The sequence below is a fragment of the Chrysochloris asiatica genome, unplaced genomic scaffold, assembly GCF_000296735.1.
Source record: "Chrysochloris asiatica unplaced genomic scaffold, ChrAsi1.0 scaffold00105, whole genome shotgun sequence".
NCBI lineage: Eukaryota > Metazoa > Chordata > Mammalia > Afrosoricida > Chrysochloridae > Chrysochloris > Chrysochloris asiatica.
This window is the reverse complement of record NW_006408623.1, coordinates 3,783,752-3,806,608: the sequence shown is the minus strand read 5'-3', so window position 1 is coordinate 3,806,608 and position 22,857 is coordinate 3,783,752. Positions and strand designations below refer to the sequence as shown.

The window sequence follows — 22,857 nt, the reverse complement described above, 5'->3', positions numbered from 1 at the left end:
GTTCCGACCCATAGTGACCCTGTATAGGGTTTCCAAGGAGCAGCTGGTGAGCTTGAACCACCGACCTTGCAGTTCAAACGACTTTGCAGTCTGACGCATTAGCCCACAGTGCCACAGCCAGACTCCTTAAGTCACTAGGAGCGTGGATTCCCACTGAGATAGGAAAGACAGTGGCTTCAACTGATCTCCTGGTGGATCGATCGGGAGTTTGGATTTGGAAGTGTTGAATCGGAAACTACTACGCAATACCCAAGGGTCGTTATGTAGGCCAGGCAGTTGGATGTACTGAAGCTCTGCATTTGCGAATTGTGATTGATGGGACTGAACGAGCTCACTAACAGAGGAGCAAGTGTAGAGGGACTCAGTGGACACGTGGTGGCCTTGTCATCCCACGGATAACACGGAAGTCCAGCTGACCTGAAGTTTGAGGCTTGGAGCTCATCGGTGGTTCAACACAGACTACCTTTGTTGAACAGGTCTGCTATGTGAATTTAGGGACCTGACGTGGAGTGATAAGTTACCCAGAAGATTGGGACTGCATTGCTGATAATTAATAGGCTGTTGATTCTTTAAGAGTTTCTAATGAGAGGAGATAAGGAGCTCTCATAGTGTAGTGGTTATGAATTAGGCTGCTAACCTCAAGGTCAGAAGTTCAAAATTACCAGCTGTTCCGTGGGAGAAAGGTGAGGCTTTCTGCTCCCGTAAAGATTTACCGCCTCAGAAACCCCATAGAGGGTTGCTGTGAGTTGGAACCGACTCCACGGCACACAGCCACCACCAATGAGGGGAGGTCAAGTAGAAAGGACTGACTATTTTTAGAACTTTGCCTGCAATAGTTTACTTAATCAGAATCCATTGCTTTTGAAATAAAAGTTTGGAACAACTTTTCTGTACCAATTAGTAAAGCCCAGCTTTGACAGGTGGACACATCTCCTCTCCAACAGTGACAAGGCTGAATAAACCTGCCTTTTTTCCTTTTTTGGTACCGTCTGTGTGCCAAAGAGAGAAAGATGAGACTCTACTCATAATTTAAAACCTCAGAAACGCTATACAGGACCGCGATGAGTTGGAACTGACTTGATGGCACTTAACAATAAAACATGTACCCAAGGAGTAAGTCCTGGGGTGGCAATGTACGATAAGCACTGAACTGTGAACCTCAAGGTTGGCAGCTAAAACCCACCAGCACTCCTTTGAAACTCCATGCAGGGGTCACTTTGAGTCAGAACCCACTCAATGGTACTTAACAACAACAATATACCCAAGGCATCCTGGTAGCATAGTGGGTTAGTCATTGAGCTGCTAAACACAGAGTCAACAGTTCCAATCTACCAGCTGCCCCTCAGGAGGAAGATGAGGGTTTCTGCTCGTGTAGAGATTTACAGCCTCAGAAAAACACTACACGGGTCGCTATGAGTCAGAATGATTTGGTGACACACACCCACCACCACTGCCATATACCAACATGAGGACCCTGTAGGTGTTTTACGGACATCATGTGTGTTTGTTTCTAAGGAAACGGGGCTTTACCCCTTTGGTAAGTCAGGAAAGTGGTATTTGTCAAGACTGAGTCTCTTGCCCGAGATATCACAATAAGGGACCCTCTAAGCCCACTGCCTATGTGCCTTTGTTCTTCCTCGGCTCCCCCTCACCACCCCACTTCCATAGCAGCCTGTTCTCACGGCAGGGGCCAGAGGGTATCAGAACTTCAAATATCTGAGATGACGTTAAGAAAGGCCACCATCCCATCCCACCCACTGCCAGGCAGTTGTGGGCCCTCTCCTCCGTTCATACAGAAGACATTTGAGAAAAGATACCTGGTCCTCTTGGAAGAACCTTTCTGTTCCAGTGGTCTTGCCCCATCTTAGAAGATTCTGATGCCTTCCCTTGACGACAGTGGCTATTTCTGGGATGTCCCCACCTGGGCCTCTTCTCCCTGATGGAATCTAATAAGCCACTGCCTTATTAGACAACAGCAGCTTGTTAGGTGCCATCAGGTGGGTTCCCACAAACAGCAACCCTATACACAACAGAATGAAACACTTCCTGGTCCTCCGCCATCCTCACAATTCCGCTTATATTTGAGTCCATTGCTGCTGCCACTGTGCCAATCCATCTCATTGGGGGTCATGCCGCTTTTGCTGACCCTCCACTTTACAAAGCATTATGTCCTTCTCCAGGGACTGGTCCCTCCTGATGACATGTCTGAAGTATAAGGGACAAAGTCTCACCATCCTGCCTTCTAAGGAGCATTCTGTTTGGGTTGTATTCCTTCCAACACAGATGTCTTTGTTCTTCTGGAAACTCATAGTACTTTTAAGACTCGTCGTCAACACGGTAACTAAAATGTATCGATTCTCCTATCATCTTTCATTTTTCTATATAAATTCTATCTAGACGATTCCATAAGGGAACAATTCAAAGACAAGAGGAGAGGATAAGGAGTATAAAGAGGGAGAAGAAAGCCTCTCCCCACCTCCCACCATCCTCTGCTGAAGCAGCACACTTTCCAGCTGCTTCCGGATCATTCCAGAGACAGTCTGCACAGAAGATCATTTCCTGAGGAAGTAGGCCTGACCCGCTGTCCTGATTTTGGCTTTGTTCACGCCATTGTGTACCTTGGAGATTATCCCACATCTACACACTAGCTTCTGCCTCGTTCATTTTAACTGCTATTGAGAAGGGATGTGGTGTCCCCAACTCATCTGCTGTTGGGGGACAGCAGTTTCTAGGCCTTTAAAACCACAACATGACAACAAGCAGCCCAGCCCAGTGTTCACATCTTGAGGTGCTTGTTTTATTAGAGGGTTACACAGTGACCCAGCAAGTGATTCCTGTCTCTGTACTTGGCAGAGTCCATTACTTGACATCAGTATGGTTTCTCTCCCAGAGTGTTTTTGTGTTAATGGTGAAGTTCAAAAACCCACTGTCATTGCAAAAGGAGGGGAATGGTTGATTTTGCAGCCCAGCAGCAGAGGTCCCTGGGATCATCAAATGAGAAGAGTTGAGATTGTGACCCTACCTAGAAGGGCAGTGAAGCCAGGCATGGTGACAGAGGTGATGATGTGGACAGATGGAGTGGCTGGGGACACGGGACTCAAGTAGGGAGAGTGGCTGTTTGCTGAGAGCCAGTGGGGCGGGCCTGTGGGGTGTATCCTTTGGTTATTTGATGATGCACGGAGGGGATTGTAATCATTGCAATCAAACAAAATACAATAGTTTGAATGTGAAGCTGAAGCGGGACAGAGGTAAATAATGATGTATGCACAACCTTGGAACAACAGGGCTCTGAGACACAGGGATTGAGACATGGTTGGAATGGGCAAAAGGCGGGGAATAATGTTAAGATACTTGACTGTCTTTTGAACAAGACACCAGGAATTGATGGAATAAAAATTGAAATCTTTCAAGAAAGTGAGGCAGCACAGGAGGCACTCACTCATCTCTGCCAAGAAATTTGGAAGACAACTATCTGGCCGACTGATTGGAAGAGATCCATATTTGTGCCCATTCCAAAGAGAGGTGACCCAATGGAATGTGGAAATCTTCGGACAATCTCCTTGATAATCCCCTGCGAGTAAAGTTTTGCTAAAGTTAATACAGAAATGGCTACAATCATACATTGACAGAGAACTTCTAGAGGTTCAAGCTGGATTCAGAAGAGGCTGTGGAATGAGGGATATCATTGCTGATGTCTGATGGATCTTGGCTGAAAGCAGAGACTATCAGAAAGATGTTTACCTGTGCTTTATTGACTACGCAAAGGCTTTCGATTGTGTGGATGATGACAAGCTATGGACAACATTGCAAAGTATGAGTATTCTGGAACACTTAATTGTGCTCATGAGGAATCTGTACCTGGACCAAGAGGCAGTTGTTCAAACAGAACAAGGTAACACTGAATGTTTTAAAATTAAGAAAGGTGTGCGACAAGGTTGTATTCTTTCACCATACTTATTCAACCTGTATGCTGAGCAAATAATCCGAGAAGCTGGGTTATATGAAGAAAAATGTAGCATCAGGATTGGAGGAAGACTCATTAACAACCTTTGATATGCAGATGATACAACCTTGCTTGCTGAAAGTGAAGAGGACTTAAAACATTTACTGATGAAGATCAAAGAGCACAGCCTTTGGTATGGATTGCATCTCAATGTAAAGAAAACAAAAACAACATTCTTCTCAACAGAGAAAAGATTGAAGTTGTCAAAGACTTCATTCTGCTTGGATCAACTATTAACATTCATGGAAGCATCAGTCAGAAAAATCAAACAATGTATTGCATTAGGCAAATCTCCTGCACGAGACCTTTTTAAAGTGTTGACGAGCAAAGATGTCAGCTTGAGGACTTAGGTGTACCTGACCCAAGCCGTGGTATTTTCAATAACCTCATATGCATGCGAAAGCTGAACAGTGAATAAGGAAGACCATAGATGAATTGATGCTTTTGAGTTATGGTGTTGGAGGAGAATATTGAAAGTGCCATGGGCTGCCAAAAGAATCAATAGGTCAGTTTTGGAAGAAGTGCAGCCAGAGTGCTCCTTAGAGGCCAAGATGGCCAAACTTCGTCTCTCATACTTCATATATATTGTCAGGAGGGACCAGTCTCTAGAGAAGGACATTATGTTTGGTAAGGTGGAAAGTCAGAGAAAAAGGAAGACCCCCCAACGAAATGGATTGGCCAAGTGGCAGAATCGATAGACTCAAGTGTGGCAATAGTCGTGAGGTTGGCACAGGATTGGGTAGTGTTCCATTCTGCTGTGCATAGGGTCTCTATGGGTCAGTACCGACTCAATGGCACCTAACAACAACAACAGTCATTCAGTTCACAAGTTGACAGGGCACATTGGTTTTCCATTCAACAATGTACACTCATGTTGCTTCCTGGCATTGTTTAGAATCTCCACAATGTAGTAGCACTCTTCCCACTTGGTCCCATGCTTCCTGTTTCCATTTGTCCTCCTTCCCCACCCACTCCTGCCCTCTGAACTTCATCCTTGGGCAAATACTGCCCTTTGGATTGCATACGGTCGATTCACCTAAGGACGGTTAAGCACGTTAAATGAATTACCCCCCTTTCACCTCGTGAGTCGAATATTTTATGATGCCAATTTGTTGATGAGGTCAGACAGCTTAAACGTGGCAGCAGGTGTCTAGTCCCAGAGTCTGTGTGCTAAACCACACTCTGTAGGAACGTAGAAACCCATGGGCACCATCTCTTTAAGATCCAAATACACGAGCACATAGTCTCTCCTTGGAGTTCCTAACTGAACCTCAGTAGGCATCGCAGGAAGGACAGTGAGATGCCTACAAGACAATCTAGGGTGTTGGCCACCATCTGGCATTGTTACCTTCCAGCCTCACTCCCCACGAGCCTCATGGGTGGGAGAAGGCGGTGTGTTAAGTTTGAGACTCAGCAGATATTTTGAGCACCACTCTCATTTTATTTTTAGTAGAAACAAAAGTATTTTCTGGACGAAGCGAGAAGCAACAAGAACCGCGTATGACTTTGTCTGCTCCCCCAGTGGAACAAAAGCCCGTTAAAGAGTTCCTTCCCGATGGGGGCAGCTCTCCAAAACGTGCCCATCAGTCTAGCACCCCCTGCGGGCCCACAGAGAGTCAGCATCACAGCTTCCCGGGACCCAGAGCCCCTCTGGCTGGGTTTCTCTGCCCCCTAGAAGATGCATGCGCACCTCGGCAGGACCACAGTGGGACTCAGATCCAGAAAGAGCTCCCCAAAGGTAAGGAGCAAGGGAGGCAGGGCTGAAGTGATGCCTTCTCATCAGACTCCTATGGAGTTCAGCGTGTGGGGTGTTTTCCCGGGGCCTGCTCCTTCTCCAGCCATGAGGGCAGATGAAGAGGAAGATGAAGAAAACGAACTGGTAGAGTGGCTGCCCCCTGAGCACCAAGAAGCCCGCCCTGGGTGGACCAGGGACCCCCAGTCCTACAACCTGAGGTGTACAGAGGCTGCCCTCCAGCAGAGCAGATCCCCACCCCGGTTGATTGTAGCCCCCTGGATTGGCTAGCCGTGGTACTGGCAGTGGGATCTGGGGTCCTGTCAGTGCCAGGCACTTCGCAGCCCCATTTACTTTATCCACAATGGCCCTTCTGAGCAGCACACTGCAAAGGGGGGAGCCAGGCCTCTCTTTCTGGAGCTCACATGAGGGATTGTGACTAGAATGCAGTGCCAGGAACACACATAAGAACCCAGGAATAAGGGTCTGCAAACCCCAGGCTGCCAGTGAGCACGTTTACATTTCCGATCATGCCAAATATTTTCTCCAAGAGCCAAGGGCAGAAAGCAAGGTACCAGATTGCCTTCGAGTTGTGAATGATAAAATGTTGTGGTAATTGATAAAAATCATTCCACTTCTATCCCACGTTAGCCCTTAATATTCATAGTGTTTATTAAGCACCTACTGGATACCGGGAACTGTGCTGGTCCATGCCTTCCAGATGCTCTCAGTCCAGTGTGAGAGGGTTGTCCTCATGACCCCCATCTGAGGCCCTCTTGGGAAGCAGAGGACAGCCCCTGATACTCACTCCCAGGACACGATGCTGAGCCAGGACTTGAATGCTGGTTTGACATTCAGAAATGAGATCAGAGGGAAAAGGTCAGGCTGCAAGAAAGATACACAAAAGCTGGCCCAGAACGAGGTTGATTCTGGCCACTGCAGGCTTGGGAGAGCCAGGGCGCTGAGGGAGAGATTTCTGAGTGTCGGGGCGGGATGGGCCTGAGCAGTAGCTGAGGGAATCTGGGGTGTAAACCCTTGAAGGGAAGAGGTGGACTCAGATTTGGAAACTGTTTCATAAACATGTTAGAGGACAAGTAGGAGGACTTGGCTGGGGAGATGAGACCCAACAGAGGTGAGGGGATAGATGTGTCCATACAGTGAGCCCTGGTGAGGCCCGGCCTTGGTGGGGTTGTGCCCCACCTGACTGACCTTTCACAGGGGCAGTGAGGAGCCAGGTGTGCTAGCCCTGGCCCTTGGCTGCACGTTCTCATGACACAGTAGATGGTGGAGAAGGCTTCCCTGCATGTAGAGAAATGGAAGCAATGTGGTGGAAAACCCCATTAACTCTGACTGGAGGGGTGGGACGGGAGATGGCGTCTGTTTATACCTGAGGCGGGGAGGCTCAGGGGAGTCCCAGAAGAGAATTGTCCAACAGGAGGAGCAGGAGGAACAAATGCTTAGAAGATGAAAGAGTGATCATATTATGGTGGTAGAGAATCAGCAGGGACAGTGGAGGGGGGACAGCCACCATGCACTAGACATAAGTCTGGTCTGCTTGGACTTGTGGATAGTAAGGTGATCTTGATGACTCTGGAGAGAGAGGATGTGGCAGGTGAGCTTCTCGTGGCCACCTCTCCACTCCCAGTGGAGCTGGCTCATAGAGGTCAGCCCCTGACCTTTGGACACCCATCCTGGCTCTGAGGCCCATCTCCCAAGGGAACCACAGGGGTGTGGGGTTAACGCAGCATCACCTCAAACGTACCCAGTCTCTGAGGCTGCAGCTGCATGTGGGGTGTGTTTTCTGTGGGTGCCCCCAGGAGCGGGAGCCGACCCCAGCTTGGGAAGGTGAGGGAAGCCTCTTGGAGGATTTGGAGCCAGCCTGGAACCGGAAAGTACCTGATAGAGGACTCAGAGGGGCTGTGAGCAGGTGGGCTAAGGACTGAGAGTGGATGTCAGGCTATGGCTGGAGATGGGGAGGGTGCAGTGGGGAGAGTGGGCGCTTAGTCCAAAGGGAGCCTTGGAGGCTGCTTGAAAGGACATTGCATTGGGATTCTTCCTGGAGTCAGTATTACTATCCCACCCTAACTCCAACCTTGGAAAGTGACCTGAGCCCCTGCCCCCCGAGGCAGTCCTGTCCAACGTGGCATTGAACCACACGTTCCCTAACCCTTTCCACCAAGGAGCCTCTCAATGGGCCCAGGAAGCGGTCAAGACAGCAGCGTGGAAAGAGGCATGGTGCCACTTAAAAGTATAAAGCCACAGCCACTGTCTCCATCAAATGAATGGGCAGGATAAAGAATTCACTACAATTCCTCCATCCTCTGCCATCAGTGCAGCCAGTGAAAACAGATTAATGCATTGTCCCCGAACCACTCAAGTGGGATCATTGCACAACATACACAGAGGAGAGAACCCTCTTCTCATGTGCAAAGGCAATCTAGATGCCCAAAACGGGGGCCTGAGGAGCTGCTTAGAGAGAGATCCAGGCAGGCAGGAGGGTCTCTGCACAGGCAGGGTCTCCCCAGCTGACAAGGCCCATCAGTAACCCACTGACTTTCCCGTGTGTCTAATGATGCTGGGAGCGCAGAAGAAACCCTCTAATGGTATTCTCTGTCTGCCCTAGGGGACCCAGGCTGTGACCTGGTTGTAAAAATAATGACCTGTCAGAAGAAGAAGGACGTGACCACACCCCAGCCTCTACCAGCTCCCCCGGACACGGCTCCCTCCCAGCAGCATTCCCCGCAAGAGCCAGACAACGCGGACCTGTCAGAGGCCGACTCCGATGTGCAGCAGATACCTCTCAGTAACTTGACCTTACAGGTAAGCTCTTCTGCTGTCTGGACTGGAACCCCAGCAGGCATCAGTGCACTCACAGCCTCACATGGGCTCGTGATGAGGCTGGCAGAGCCATGAGACCCAGGACCTAGGGAGCTAGCAGGCCCCCAGCAGCCAAGGCATATGCTCCGGCACTGTCAGGGGCCTAGTGATGCGGTGGGTGAACGCGCAGCCCCTCACTGAATGCTTGGCGATTGGAATCCTCCAGTCACTCCCAGGGAGGAAGATGAGGCAGTCTGCTTCCGTGGAAACCTGGCAGCTCCGCCCTGTGCTCTGGCTCACTGTGAGCTCACGGTTTGGGGGCTGCACGGCTCTTTGATCTGCTATGTATTGCACGTTGGATTGGCCTCATCGACAAATCAATCTTGGCCTCTCCACGTCTCTTCTCCTAAAATGCTTCTTTGTTGTCCACTCAGGAGGCACTAGAAGCCCACAAACCACTGTTCATCTCTCGCTCACAAGAACGGCTGAAGAGACTGGAGCTCAAGGTCCAACAGCGCAAGGCCCAGCGGGGCGAGCCATCGGGGCCAAAGCAGAACCTCCCACCCGTCCGCACCAACAAGAAACACTTCACCGTGCCCCACCCTCTCAGCGGTGAGATACTGGGGGCTGGAGTTCCCACCTGTGGGGGACACTGACAAATAGCGTGACCAGACATGCTCTGGGAGGCAGTGTCCGGGCATCACGTTCAGTAGGAACAATTTGAGACACAAATTGGCCATTTTTGCTGGGCAAGAAGCCACACAACTATAGCAGCCAGGGTAGCAAGTTCAAATTCTTGGCTCCCAACAGATATTTGCAAGAGCTCCCCTCTGCCCTTTAAAGATTGTAAACAGATTCATGGCCAGAGGTTGGCTCCAGCTTGTCTGCATCAACATTTGTCACCTTGAAGCCCCTCTCATGCTGCGTGCTGAGGGGATGATGGCCAGCTGACAGACTTTTAGGCCAATGTCAAGCTGGCTCAGTGCAGGGGGGCAGAAACACTGATTTACTCCATGGGGAAGTCATTATATGGAGCCCTCCCTGGCCAGTCACATGGTCCTAGGAGCTGGGGATACCACCGTGACCAGAGCTGACCTCAGGCCTGCCTTCCTAGAGCAAGAATACCATGAGACGAGGACCTGGGAGCATGTCCTTGGGGGCTGCCAAGACAAACTTTCCAATCTGGAGGCCTGGGGATGCCTCGGGTTATTTCTTTGGTTATAGGAACTTGATCTTTCTTCCCAGGAAAATGTTCAGGCCCCCGAAGGTGCAATTTGGGGTATAATTCTAAATAAAAGTCACATCTGGGAAATAACCATGCTCAATAAAGTGCAGTTTAGCAAACAGTACCAGAGCCTTGCAGGGAGACCTGGGGCAGGGGAGTTGTATTGTGACAGACCTCCTCTTGGCTTCCGGGTCCTTGGGCAGCTGAGTCTCCCTTCTTCCCACCAAGAGCACTGTTTGAAGAGCTGTCCAAATGCCACGTGCATTGTGGGCTTGAATGTGTCCTTCTCAGGGCCAAGTATGTAGCAAAGTGCTTACCACTGCCCCTAGGTGAGGCTTTCTGGAATTTAGGAAAAAGAGACCAACAGAATGTGCGTGGATCTCCCCGGGAACACGTGTCTCTAACCAGCATTCCAAGTCGTTGGCAAAAATACGAGGGTGCTTCAGAGTTTGTGGACATGTGGAATGATGTTGTTGCTAAGGGCCGTTGAGTCAGTTCGGACCTGTATAGGGTTTCCAAGGAGCGGCTGGTGAGTTCAGACCTTTATAGGGTTTGAACTGCCCACCTTGTGATTCAAACCGATGATGAAGTCCAGTGCTTTATCCTGCAGCACCACTAAGATAATGGAATCTTTTTGCAAACCATTTGAAGCCCCTTTGTCTAGGCTGGGTTTGGGTGGAGCCCCACGGACTCTTCAGTCCAACAAAGAATGTTCTGGGTTCAGGTTCAGACTTCTCAAATTCCTCTGGGGGTACCCCTGGGGTCTTCATTTCCTATGCTTGTCTTGGGATGGGCAGCTGGTACCAACCCTGGGTGGTGTTCCTTTGTCTTACCCTCTTTAAAGCTTTCTGTGGTTCTTTGGCCCTGGCAAGCTAACGTACAGCCAGATGGACCATTGCCCCATCCTGCCTCATCTACACAACTATCGGTCTGCTCGAGTCATTGTGGCCACATTATACTGTGAATGTTTTCCAGCTCCGGGAGTTCACCTTCAGAACAGATCTCCAGGACTTTCTTCCTAGTCTCTCTTAGTCTGGAAGCGCCACTGAAACCCAACCACTATGGGTAACCTGCTGGTATTTGAAATACCTGTGGCATAGCTTCCGGCATCACAGGAACACACACGCCACCACGGTGCGACAAACTGACAGACAGGTGGTGGTTTGTGCAGATACCATTTGATTAAAATAGCTAGCTGCCAACAGCTGTAAACCAAATCCAGTCAGGAAGTACAGAGTCACAGACACACAGCAGATGCCATCGGAGCTGTTCAGGTCTGTTCCCTTTGTTTTGTGGAGGAAGCAATGGTGGCTCCAAGTCACTAAGGCACACACATGGTGTGGTGCAGGTCATCGTGGCTGGGCTGGGTTCCTGGGCCCGCAGACTCTGCCGGGGCCTCACTGCTGGCAACAGTGTTCTGGACTGCCACCCTGGGAGATAGCAGGGGTGACATCATATTTGCCATCCAACTGTGTGCCCGAAACAAATATCCTTACATGATCACATCCCTGTAACTGAATATTTAAAAGTCTGATATAATTTAAAGGAGCTCTGGTGGCATAGTGGGTTACACGTTTGTCAGCAGTTCGAATCTACCAGCTACTTTACAGGAGAAAGATGAGGCTTTCTGCTCCCAGAAAGAGTTACAGCCTCAGAAACCCTGTACAGGGTTGCTATTGAGTCAGAACTGACTTGATGGCATACAACAACGTATAATAAAAGATGATTGAGTCCAATCTAGAATGAAATATCTTAGGAAGCTTTACTCCCCAAGTTCAAGACCATCTGGTGACAGGACTGCTCTGGGAGGGTCCTGCTGGCACGTGTTTTCCTGTGGCTCAGGTGGTCCCTGTGGTATTTCAGTGTTAACAAGAACTTCGCTTTCATGCTTGTTTATTTGTTGCTGTTATGTGCTGCCGAGTCAGTTCCAACTCATAGCCACCCTGTACAGGGTTTCCAAGGAGACGCTGCTGGGTTTGAACCACCATTTGATTGGTGTCCGTTAAAGCCAATAACATCACCTCTTAAGGGGGAAGGGACGTTTACAGTCAACCTGTCTGCTGGCGAGATGGTAAAGGCAGACATTTTCCTGTAGAACCCAAATCACTGATGGTTCTGTGACCAGCTGTGGTTAGTGCCACAGTGTTGGCTGCGACAACTAGGGATTGCTCTCTGCCATCCCAGGGGAACTGCCTCTTGTCGGGGTCCCTCAGGAGAGGCAGGCAGGAGCACGGGCAGGGACACATGCTCGTTCAGAGCCTCCAGCAGAACAGCACCTAGTTCACACTTCCTGTGGACAAACAGAATTGGAGCATGTGTCCCCTGGGGCCAGGACTCCATGTCTGGAGATGGGGTAGGGGGTTGTGGATACCAGGAAACCAGAGAGATTGGGAAGTGGTGTCATAGAGTCCCCTCCCACCCCACCCCCCACTCTGATGCATCCAGCCCTTCTGGACTCAGTGGTATAATGTGTAGATACCCCCTGCCTCCTGCCCCCCTCCCCCAGCCAGCCAGCCTTTCCAGATCCTGCTTATGAACCAGCTCTGGGCTAGGTCTGCCCCTGGTCACCTGAGAGGGCAAACACAGGTAGCCATGGAAACCCACAAGTGCTAGGGTAGTAAACAGGTGCTCAAAGTCATCTGGGGGACAGCACTAGGTTCACCCTGCTCCCATCTCAGCTGCACCTCCCATGGGCCAGGGGCCCAGCCTGACTTATCCTCCCACGCTGCAGCCAGGCCCCTCTCAGCCTGCCCTCTGTGCCCCCACCTCCTCAGTTGGTCTCCTTTGCTGCCCTTCTTGTATCTTTGGGAGCGTAGGCCCCAGGGCCCCCAGACCTCCAGAGAGAAACATTTCTGTCCATGCCTCTGTTTCCATGCCCCCTCCTCACACCTAAGCTGCCAAGCCTCTTGGCAGGACTTTGACCCAGCCCTCTCCCCTGCTCCTGGAACAGCTGACATGGGCTCCATGTATCTCTAGCTTGTCCCCGGGAACTTGACCAAGTGTGCCCCATGGGGCTACCTGTGCTCAGTGATACACCAGACCAGACAGCCCACGTGCAAACAATGCCCATGGCCTGCTTTCTGCCAGTTGTGAGTCTCTTCCTGGCTCTCTCAGGTCACGCCTTCACCCTTCAAGCATGTAGAAACCCACCAGGAACAGCTTCCATCTCAGGGTGTCTCCCTGCACCCTGTGAACATTCGTAGCAAGACCATGGAACTTCCTGCCATGTTTACTTTGTGGTGTTGGCACAGTGTGTGGGAGAAAGTTCATTGGGTTGTAGACACCTAAGGTGCTCACCCAGCCATGCCATCCCAGTGTTCTGGCCGCATCCTAAGACTAGAGTGAGCTGATCCAAACTGCGTCTGCGCACTTCCCACAAGGAGTCCACCAGAGCGTTCTAGGAAGGGTCAGAATTCTCCAGGAGACACAGCAGAATCCCTTTGACATAACTCTGCCTCAACTGACGAGTCTTGTCTGGAGCAAATATTAAAATCAATTTGCATTCCCAGAACTCCCAGCTTCACTAGTGGCCCAGCAGGTAGGAATCCTCTCCAGCAGACATCTCAGGGGCTGGGTGTTCCTCAGATAGCAGGCACACACGTCTGGAATGTTCTTCAAAGTGCTGAGGCTTCTGGGAGAGAGCCATATAATCAATCCTGTGTGAACTTGATTACCATTTAGATTACTTGTTCAATAGGGAAAATGAAGCTTTGTAATCAACGCGGCGGATAAGGACTCAGCGTGGCTCATAAGCAGCCCACCATGCTGGCATCATGGTGACCTTCGGGGACACGGTCAGCTGTCAGGGTGTTGAGACCACCTGTCTGTGCACACAGGTGTGCCTGTGCGGGTGCATGTGAGCTGGTGCTGTACTGTATACCCACACGTGTTTCCAGAGAGTCATGAGCTGCCAGGTTTGACCCAGCTGCTGCCAGAGGGTCCCCTCTGCTGACTTTGAAACAGGCAAGGGTTCCCTTGAGCCTGGCCTTGCCACATCCCTGTACTTAAGATGTAATGGTGAACCGGGAAGCAAGAGAGTCAGGTGGTGAGAGGTGCGGAAGTGGGTCTAAAAAGACCTAAGGGAACAATTGATCTTAGTTATTTTACTGCCAACAAAATCACCTCTTCTTCAGTGACTGTGTGTGCTGTCAAGTCACGGTCCCCTCATAGTGGCCTTCTGGGACAATCGAGGATTCCCTGTAGGGTTTCTTAGCAGCACCATAAGATAAGCACCTCCACCTCATGGTCGATTTGAAATGCAAGGTTGGCAGTTCAAACTCACCAGCTGCTCCTTGGAAACTCTACACAGGGTCACTGTGAACCGGAACCCAATTCAATGGCCCTTAACAGCAACACATCTTTAGAGGAGCAGCTCACCAGGTCTTTTGCCTGCCTCCTGGTGGCCAGCTGGTGGGTTCCATTCCGCCCCACCCCCATCCTTCATTTAGCACTTGGTGCTTTTCCCACTCCCCCAGCAGCGCGCCTTTATCTGAATGATTGTCGTGGTGTGGTTGTTAGGCTCCTGGAACACATGTGCAGCAGAATGAAATGCTACCCAGTCCTGTGCCATCCTCACACAGTTGCTGCTACACTTGAGCCCATTGCTGCTGCCACAGTGCCAATCCTTCTCATTGGGGGTCTTCCTCTTTTATGCTGACTTTCTATTTTACCAAGCATGGTGTCCTTCTCCAGGGACTGATCCTTCCTGATAATATGTCTGAAGTATGAGATGAAGTCTCGCCATTCTGGCTTCTAAGCATTCTGGCTGCACTTTTTCCAACACAGATTGGTTTGTTCTTCTGGCAGTCCATGGTACTTTGAACATTCTTCTCCAACACTATAACCCAAATGCATTCATTCTCCTACCATCTTCCATATCCGTTGTCCGTGTTTCGTATGCATGTGAGGTTATTGAAAATACCATGGCTTGGGGTCAGGTGCATCTTATTCCTCAAACTGACATCTTTGTTCTTGAACACTTTTAAGAGGTCTTGTGCAGCTGATTTGCATAATGCAGTATGTCGTTTGCTTTCTTGACTGCTGCTTCCATGAATATTGATTGTAGATTCAAGCCAAATGAAGTCTTTGACAACTTCAATCTTTTCTCCATGTATTTTTTAATGTTTTATTGTGAATTATGTGATAATTTACATGAGAAAACATTAGCTTTACATTCATCCTGTCATATATCGTTTCATTGCAATGATTACAATCCGCTCCATGCATCATCAAACAAACAGAGGATACACCCCACAGGTCTGTCCCCCAGCCGTCAGCACACAGCTCCTCTTCCTCCCTGAGTCCGGAGTCCCCAGCCACTCCATCTCTCTATGGCATCGTCTCTTCCTCCATCTCTGGCGTCACTGCTTCTCTGGATAGGATCCCACACTCTGTTCTTCTCCCTTGATGGTCCCAGGGACCTCCACTCCTGGACTGCAAAATCAACCACTCCCCTCCTTTTGTTACAAAATATCCACCTTTACATTTCCAACACTCACAGTCAGTCCTGATAACAATTATTCGCTATTGAACCATAAGAGTCTTATCCCCATCAGCCCCATCCAGACAGGTTGGAAACAACTCAGTGGAGATTCTACCTTCCTTTGCACCCTCTGGAACTAGGCTCCCTCTTGAAAGTTTGTAAGCCAGTCACTTCTTGCCTTTGTAGCGCCCCCATTTGGGGTAGCCAATGTCTAAGTTGCCCATCCCTGTCAACCCTGTGTACCGAAGGGGTGGGAATGATCCTTGCTGTAAAGATTTATTCCCTCTTTTGAGCTACTGCATCCGTAGGTGTAGGTCGAGTTCATCATCAGATTGTATCAGATTACTCTTTTTTTTTTCTCTCTCTCTCTCTCTTTTCTTATTTTAGTTGAGTTCTAATCTTCCAGCCATTGAAGCCAGGTCCATTGGGTAATATCTGCAAGTGTAGGTGTTCTTGTGCATCTCCCCTCACTTCATATCAGCTGGACGCTTCACTCTCCGCTCTAGTCCTCTGTGGCCATGTTCTTGTCTCTGGGCTGAGGAGTCCCCAGGTCTTGCTATAGTGCTGGTCAACCAGGTCTCAACCCAGTTGACAGGAGTCTATTGAACATAGTCAGACTTAGCCACAACTTCATTGCTGTTTTTCCCCGACTTCCGCTTATCAGTTACCAACATGGTCATTCTCCATGTAATTTGATGGTACTTTTTAGTGTAGTTTGAGGATCTTTGTTTTCTTTACATTGAGGTACAACCCATACTGACAGCTGTAGTCTCTGATTTTCATCAGTAAGCATTTCAAGTCCTCTTTGCTTTCAACAAACAAGGCTGTATCATCTGCATATTGCAGGTTGTTAATGAGTCTTCCTCGAATCCGGATGCCACATTCTTCTTCATAGAATTCAGCTTCTTGGAATATTTGCTCAGCATACAAATTGAATAAGTATATTGAAAGAGTACAACCCTGACACACACCTTTCCTGATTTTCAGCCATTCAGTATCCATTCAGTATCCCCTTGTTTGGTTCGAACAACTGCCTCTTGGACTGTGTGCAGGTCGAGCACAATAGAGTGTTCTGGAATACCCATCCTCCTTAGTGTTGTCCATAGCTTGTCATGATCCACACAGTTGAAAGCCTGTGCCCAGTCAGCAAAGCACAAGTAAACATCTTTCTGGTATTTTCTGCTTTCAGCCAAGATCCCACTGATGTCAGCAATGATATATTTGAATGATTTGCAATTGTTGTTAACTGCTGTTGAGTTGGTTCCAATGCATATCTCCCCTGTATAGGGGTTCTGAGGAGTGACTGGTGACCACTGACCTTGTGGTTTAACCCGACCTTGCCGTCCAGTGCTTTATCCTACAGTGTCACTTGACAAACAATTCCTGCATTAGATACAGGAAGCCCCAAGGAAAATCTATAGACTTTCCAAGCCCCACAATTCATCTTTCTACTTATCCAGGATGGAACGAGTCCTGAATCCTTCTACTTTTCAACCAAAACCAAGCCCCCTGCCTTCAGGTTGGTTCTGACTCACAGGTACCCTATTGGACAGAGTAAAACTGCCCTTTATGAGACTAAATACAGAAGCCAACTGCCCACCTCATCTTTCTCCTGTGAAGTCAGCAGCTAGTGGATTCGAGCCACCTTTCTGCTAGTAGCCCAGCACTTAACCCATGGCACCACCAGGCTCCTTCTCAGATAGAACAGGCTAAGAATGGTCCTCATCAGCTACTTTAATTACGAAGTCAGAATTCTACACCTGTGTTTTACTGTCTGAACAAAGCGAGTATAGGAACACCTCCGATCCCTTGAAATGAGGTCCTCAGCCAGTCCCCTTGCAAATGTTTGGAAGGATCAGATCTTGGTGTGATTCTGCCCGGGAGGATACCTTCCTGCCACCAGCTGTCTGGGTGTACCTCTCTTTCCTTCAAGACTCCCAGCCAGCCCCACCTCTTCCCTGATGGACCCTGTCCACGAAGCCTCACCTTTCCCTGGACAGACTTCAGTCCTGGCACCTGAAGCTCCTGTATGTCCTTCTCTCACCCTGGACTCTGGCCTGGGAGTCTCATCCCTCCTGCCCAGCACTAAGGAGATAAGAAATGAACAACTGAATGAATGAATGAGTCGCTCACATCGGAAACCTTGGGGTCACCTTGGCTCTTCTCTGCAAGCCCCACAATTCATCTTCTGCATGTCTAGGGTGGAATGAGTCCCCGAACCTCCCACTTCTCAGCTGTTCATCAGATGGGCTTGGTGCTGTTATGAAACTCAAAGTCAACAGCAACCAATGCAAACACTTCCCCATGGCATGGGTGTACCCATGGCCGGGGAGGGCCCTGTTGGATACAGACCTGCTTGTTTTACACCTAACAAGCTGCGGGGCCCAGAGGAACCATGTGCTGTGGTCCGGCCGGCTGAGGAGATGTTGGAAAACTAAACAGTGGAGATGCCAGAGAATGCACATTGACTTTGCTTCCTCTTGGAAATACCAACAGAGCTGAGAAGTAGGGATCAGGTGTTTTAAAAAAACCACCACCACCGAAACATCCCACTTCACAGAGTGGATCTCATGGATTGACTTACTATCATGACCATTGGCAAATGCAATCTGTGATGTTTTATCTCGGTGGGGCACCCCCCGGGTGTCTCCTTCGTCCCTGCCTTAACCTTAACTCATTCCTAAAGAATGCCAGTCTGGCTGGAGTCTAATTCTTGGTAGAATTAGAAGGCGGCCTTCTTGTCGGAGTGGGATTTTTCTTTTTTTAACAGTAAGACTTTACTTGCTCAAGGCCTTACTGACACCCTACTCCTTTAGAGATGTCACTGAGGGGTCTGGCTGTGGCCCTTGGCTCTGGCTGTCCTTGTGGGTGAACACGGCATGTCTTGACCCATCAGTGGGAATCTTGATTGCTTCTTATTCTTGAGACCCCTCTCCAAACCCTGATGCCATGTTCCTTCAGTTGGTAAAGTTCTGACTTCTCTCACCCTTCCCTGATTTCTCCTTTGAATCTTATCTTGGATGAAACGATGCTATTCTTTCTTTTATGTGTAAATAACTAAACAGAGTACTTGCTAGCTACTGTGTTGGTTTCAGATTTGTAAATCTCCATGTCTCCAGGGAAGAGAAAGTGCATCTTAACCTCTTAGTGTGCCTGTGTCGACCCCACTTTTTCTTGAACATTCCTGGGAAATTCTGCATGTTCTACAACCAGAGACACCTTCAGCAGTCCCACCAGAGCGTTGGACAGGGAGGACAGACCCAGTCTTCTCTGGGGGTCACAACCCACCCCAGCTCTGTGAGTGTAAGTGTCTGCTTCTGAATGAGGGTCGGAGGAGCTGGTTACTCTCCAGGTGTTTGGACGCAATCCCACACAACATGCACCCAGGGACATTTACTGGTGAATCTATAGGACTGAGAGCCACATAGGGTTGCAGAGTGACTGGATAAGGAAGGTCTCTGGGTACACACAGTTTTATGAACACATACAATTCTGAAATGTGCCCTCTGTGAGTATCCTTGTGATTAGGAACACGTACTTAACATTGACAAAGCCGTTCACATTCATTGTGTTTTGGCCAGTGAGTATTTTCACACTCAGAGGCCACTGAACGTGCATTATGATCACATTGTTGCCCATGGCATTTTCCAGCTTTAGGAAGGAGACCCTGGAGAAGCTGAGCATCCCTGGTCTCCAGCGGCTGTAGACAGGGCTGAGAGCTCCTGCTCTCCAAATGCTCAGGGACAGCTGGGAGATGTCCTTGACCTAGAGGCATCGAGACTTCTCTGTGCATAAGATGCCCCTGGGCCCCCGGGTGACACAGAAGCATATTTGTAACACCACCTTGGTACTTCTGCCAGGAAACCATGACTTATGAAATACCTAGAGACAGTTCTCCATGAAGTAGGGCAGATACCAACCTTGATCTTCATGCTTCCCTTAAGCTGTCGTCAAGATCAACTCTGCAGGCCTGTCAGTCCATCCATACAACCTGGTGTGGTGTCTGAACCTCTGTGGAGCCTGCATTGTTTGTAACAACCTGTGGTTTAGAGGGAGGATTAGTATCAGTGCACTGGCTGAGTTTACCAGAAAGTTCTCCCAGAAATGTGCTACCTTCCTACCTTCTGAAATAATTCCTTTTCCTGTCTTTTCCAGATAACCTGTTCAAGCCCAAAGAAAGGTGCATCTCAGAAAAGGAGATGTACACGAGATCTAAAAGGTATCCTGTCCCATGGCGCCAAGTGTCTGCGGATGGCAGGGCACAGCCCCAGGGAGTCCAGCCCCAGCCAGGACATGGGGCTGACTGTCTCTTTACTGAAGGAGGAGGAGGAACAGGGGTTAATGAGCACAGCGTGAGGTAACCTGGGTGGCCTGGCATACCGTGGGCACCCCCTGGTCTGAGTATATGCTGGATGAGGTAACCCAGTATTTCTAGGTCCGTGTTTAAGGTCGGAGGTCTTCTTGGGCACCCATCTGAAAACCTAACTAAAAGAATTTATACCTCTGAGTGTGAATGCTGCCCTGGAAACATGCTTAGGAAAGTGGTGGTAGGTCTCCGATTCTGAACCAGATTCCCAGATTCTCAACCTCCTGCGCCTTCTCAGCCTGGCTGTGGGCAGGTGCTCCATGCGACATGGAGGCTAATTATATGAGAGCAAGAGGCAGTGTTTCTCCTGAGGGTCTTGGCTGTGGCGGGACCTGAGGAAAGGGGTCTGAATTTGGAAGCTGATGGCATGTGGGAGCCAGTGAGGGCACTCAGACCAGGGGGTGCCCATGGTGTACCAGGTATCCCATATCACCTCACCCAGTGTTCCCTCAGACCAGGGGGGCCCACGGTGTTTACCAGGTACCCCATGTCACCTCATCCAGCGTTCCCTCAGACCAGTGGGGGCCCACAGTGTTTACCAGGTACCCCATGTCACCTCACCCAGCGTTCCCTCAGACCAGGGGGGCCCACGGTGTTTACCAGGCACACAACACACGTGAAGGCATAGTCAGTTCCCAGACTCCATGTTTGCTTTTTTGCTGCATGATTGGAAGATGGTGTTAAGCAGTGATTAAAAGTCAAACAGACCAAGGTTTAAATCCCAGCCCACCATGAACCATCAAAGGAATGAGGCTTTTGCCCCAGACCCACCAGCCTCTTAGAATTGTAAAGGTTAAACAAACAAGCCCATTCACACCTCAGATCGCCCTGTTCTAACTCTTTGTCATTAGGGTTTGAGCAGATGGAATCTGGCTTTCAAGGAGCTGTGGTAGCATAATGGTTACATTACTACCAGTGGTTCGGCAGGAGAAAGATGAGGCTTTCTGCTCCTGTAGAGATTTACAGCCTCAGAAACCCTACACAGGGTCACTATGGGTCAGAACCGACTCCACAGCACACCACCACCACCAATCTGGCTTCCTGACAGGAGGAAGAGTGAGAAAAAGATGTTTGAGTGGAGCGCACAGCTGCCCCAAAGGGCTGCTCCAGTGACTGTACTTTGTCAATGAGTCGCTGCAGAAACGCTGAGTGGTGTTGGTGCCTGAACAGATCCTGTTAGGAAACAATCACCAAGCAGAAGGTCCCATGGGTCCTGCTTGTAACTAGTTATTGTTAAGTGCCATTAAGTCGGTTCCAACCCATAACAACCCTGTATAGGGTTTCCGAGGCTGTAAATCTTTACGGGAGCAGAAAGCCTCATCTTTCTCCCACAGAACAGCTGGTAGTTTCAAACTGCTGACCTTGAAGTTAGCAGCCCGACTCATAGCGACCCTGTATAGGGTTTCCAAGGAGCAGCTGGTTTGAACCACTGACCTTGCGGTTAGCAACACAGTACTCACCCGACAGTGTCAAGCCAGGACTCCATTTGTAACTTCTTGTTGCTGTTAAGTGCTATGGAGTTAATTCCAACTCAGAGCAACCCACATACGGTTCAGCTGGTGGGTTTGAACCACCAACCTTGTGCTTCACAGTCCAGTGCTGACCCTATAGCACCACACCAGGAGTTTGTAACTTGGCAACTCCTGATTTACATGGAGATGCAAACCTGTACCTGCGGTCTTGTTGGAAGCCCTGTAATAAGGAACACAGCAGTATGTTAAGGGGTAAAAACCCGCACATGCTCAGACACGTGTGCTATCCCTGTAGGATTTCTACTGCTCCTTTTCCCAGTCATGAGAAGGCTCAATTGAGTGGCAAACAGGTAGTTTTAAGGAGACTTTATTTTTAGAGCTCTTTTAGGTTTACAGAACAAATCGTGAGGCAAGTACCCAACGTTCCTTCACCCACTGTGCGCCAGGCTGGTGTGTGGCCCCTTCTCCCCAGCCCCTTCATTCATGAAACAGCAGGGATTCCTCATCACTCCCCAAGGTCCACCACTTACATCGGGGTGCCCTCTGTGTGGCACGGCCCTGTGGGTGGTCATGTCCTGTGTCCACCGCTAACACACCATGCACAATACTGGCACTTGTCCTGGGAAACTCTCAGAGACAGGACATTTTCAATAAGGCATCCGGGGACAAGGAAAAGCCTCAGAATGGCAAAGTGGGGGCTTGGGATCCCTCCTTCTGCGAGTCTGTGGTTCATGATCCTGGCGACACAAGTGTCCCGTGTCTCTGCCGACTGGACAGCTGTTGCCCCAGGAGGTCTGGTACCTGTCCTTGTGGCTTCCGAGGAAGCGCTTAGTGTTGGCTTCTCCCCTTAACGTTCTTCCTCCAGAAGTGTAAGCGCGGCTGAGGAGGCACAGGATGCATCACATCCCTCACGCCGCCGCTCAGAACTCTTTCTGGATCTCTTTCAGAATCTACAATAACTTGCCAGAAGTTAAAAAGAAAAAAGAAGAACAAAAGAAAAAAGTAGCCTTGCAGAGTAACCGACTCCGCGTCCAAGTTTTCAAAAAGGTAAGGGCTGGGCCGCCGCAGGTGTGAGGGGTGCGGTCCCGGGCCTGGGTCCTACAGTGACATCTGTCTTCTCATGTCTCCAGCAACTACTGGACCAGCTCCTCCAAAGGAACGCGGTCTAGCGCAGCGTGCCCAGCTGGCCGCACCGCGGGGCCTGGTATGGCTGCAGACCCCGGACCAGCCAGTAAACCAAACGCTATCCTCACTCCACAAAAACACTTCCTCTACTTTTGATTTCCATTTTTGCTTTTTCATAAAGGAAAACTTAGCTTCCCGTTTTACCTGCCCAGAGCACACAATGGCAGTAACCCTGCAAGGAAGCGCTGAGCCAATCCCTGCCTGATGTGAGAAAGCACCCTCGCACGTCCGTTCCGTCCGAATTTTACCCTTGGCAGCTGAACTTTTGTGTTTTCACTCCTGTTTCCAACCAGGCTTAGATCCCTAGGGAACATTTTTTTATCTAGTTCTTGGGCCTAAAATACATCACTTTTTAAACACCAGTCCCAAACCCCAGATTTCAGGGTGTTTTCCCCACAGGATACTAGGAGCAGATTTCAGAAGTGACTGGGGGCTCTGACAGAGACCACATATCAGGGGTCAGCATCTTTGGTTAGAGGGCTCCCACCCCCAACCCCCAGGTACCTTTAATAGAGCATCGAGGGAAGAATTGGCCGGATAAAGTGCAGGCAAGGACAGTGTTTTCAGGACACTCA

The 22,857-nt window shown here is 49.6% G+C and overlaps 1 protein-coding gene across 1 annotated transcript in view; it reads left to right on the top strand.

Annotated features, from left to right (window-relative positions):
• The window catches only part of LOC102820918 (chromosome unknown open reading frame, human C10orf90), a 311,848-nt gene extending 289,582 nt beyond the window's left edge, over window positions 1-22,266 (top strand). The window contains exons 5-11 of the mRNA XM_006867473.1: window positions 5,454-5,741; window positions 5,842-5,958; window positions 8,359-8,555; window positions 8,987-9,164; window positions 19,415-19,478; window positions 22,045-22,144; window positions 22,228-22,266. Coding sequence (XP_006867535.1) covers window positions 5,454-5,741; window positions 5,842-5,958; window positions 8,359-8,555; window positions 8,987-9,164; window positions 19,415-19,478; window positions 22,045-22,144; window positions 22,228-22,266 — 983 coding nt within the window. The remainder of the gene's footprint in view (window positions 1-5,453; window positions 5,742-5,841; window positions 5,959-8,358; window positions 8,556-8,986; window positions 9,165-19,414; window positions 19,479-22,044; window positions 22,145-22,227) is intronic.
• The last annotated feature ends 591 nt before the right edge of the window (window positions 22,267-22,857 follow it).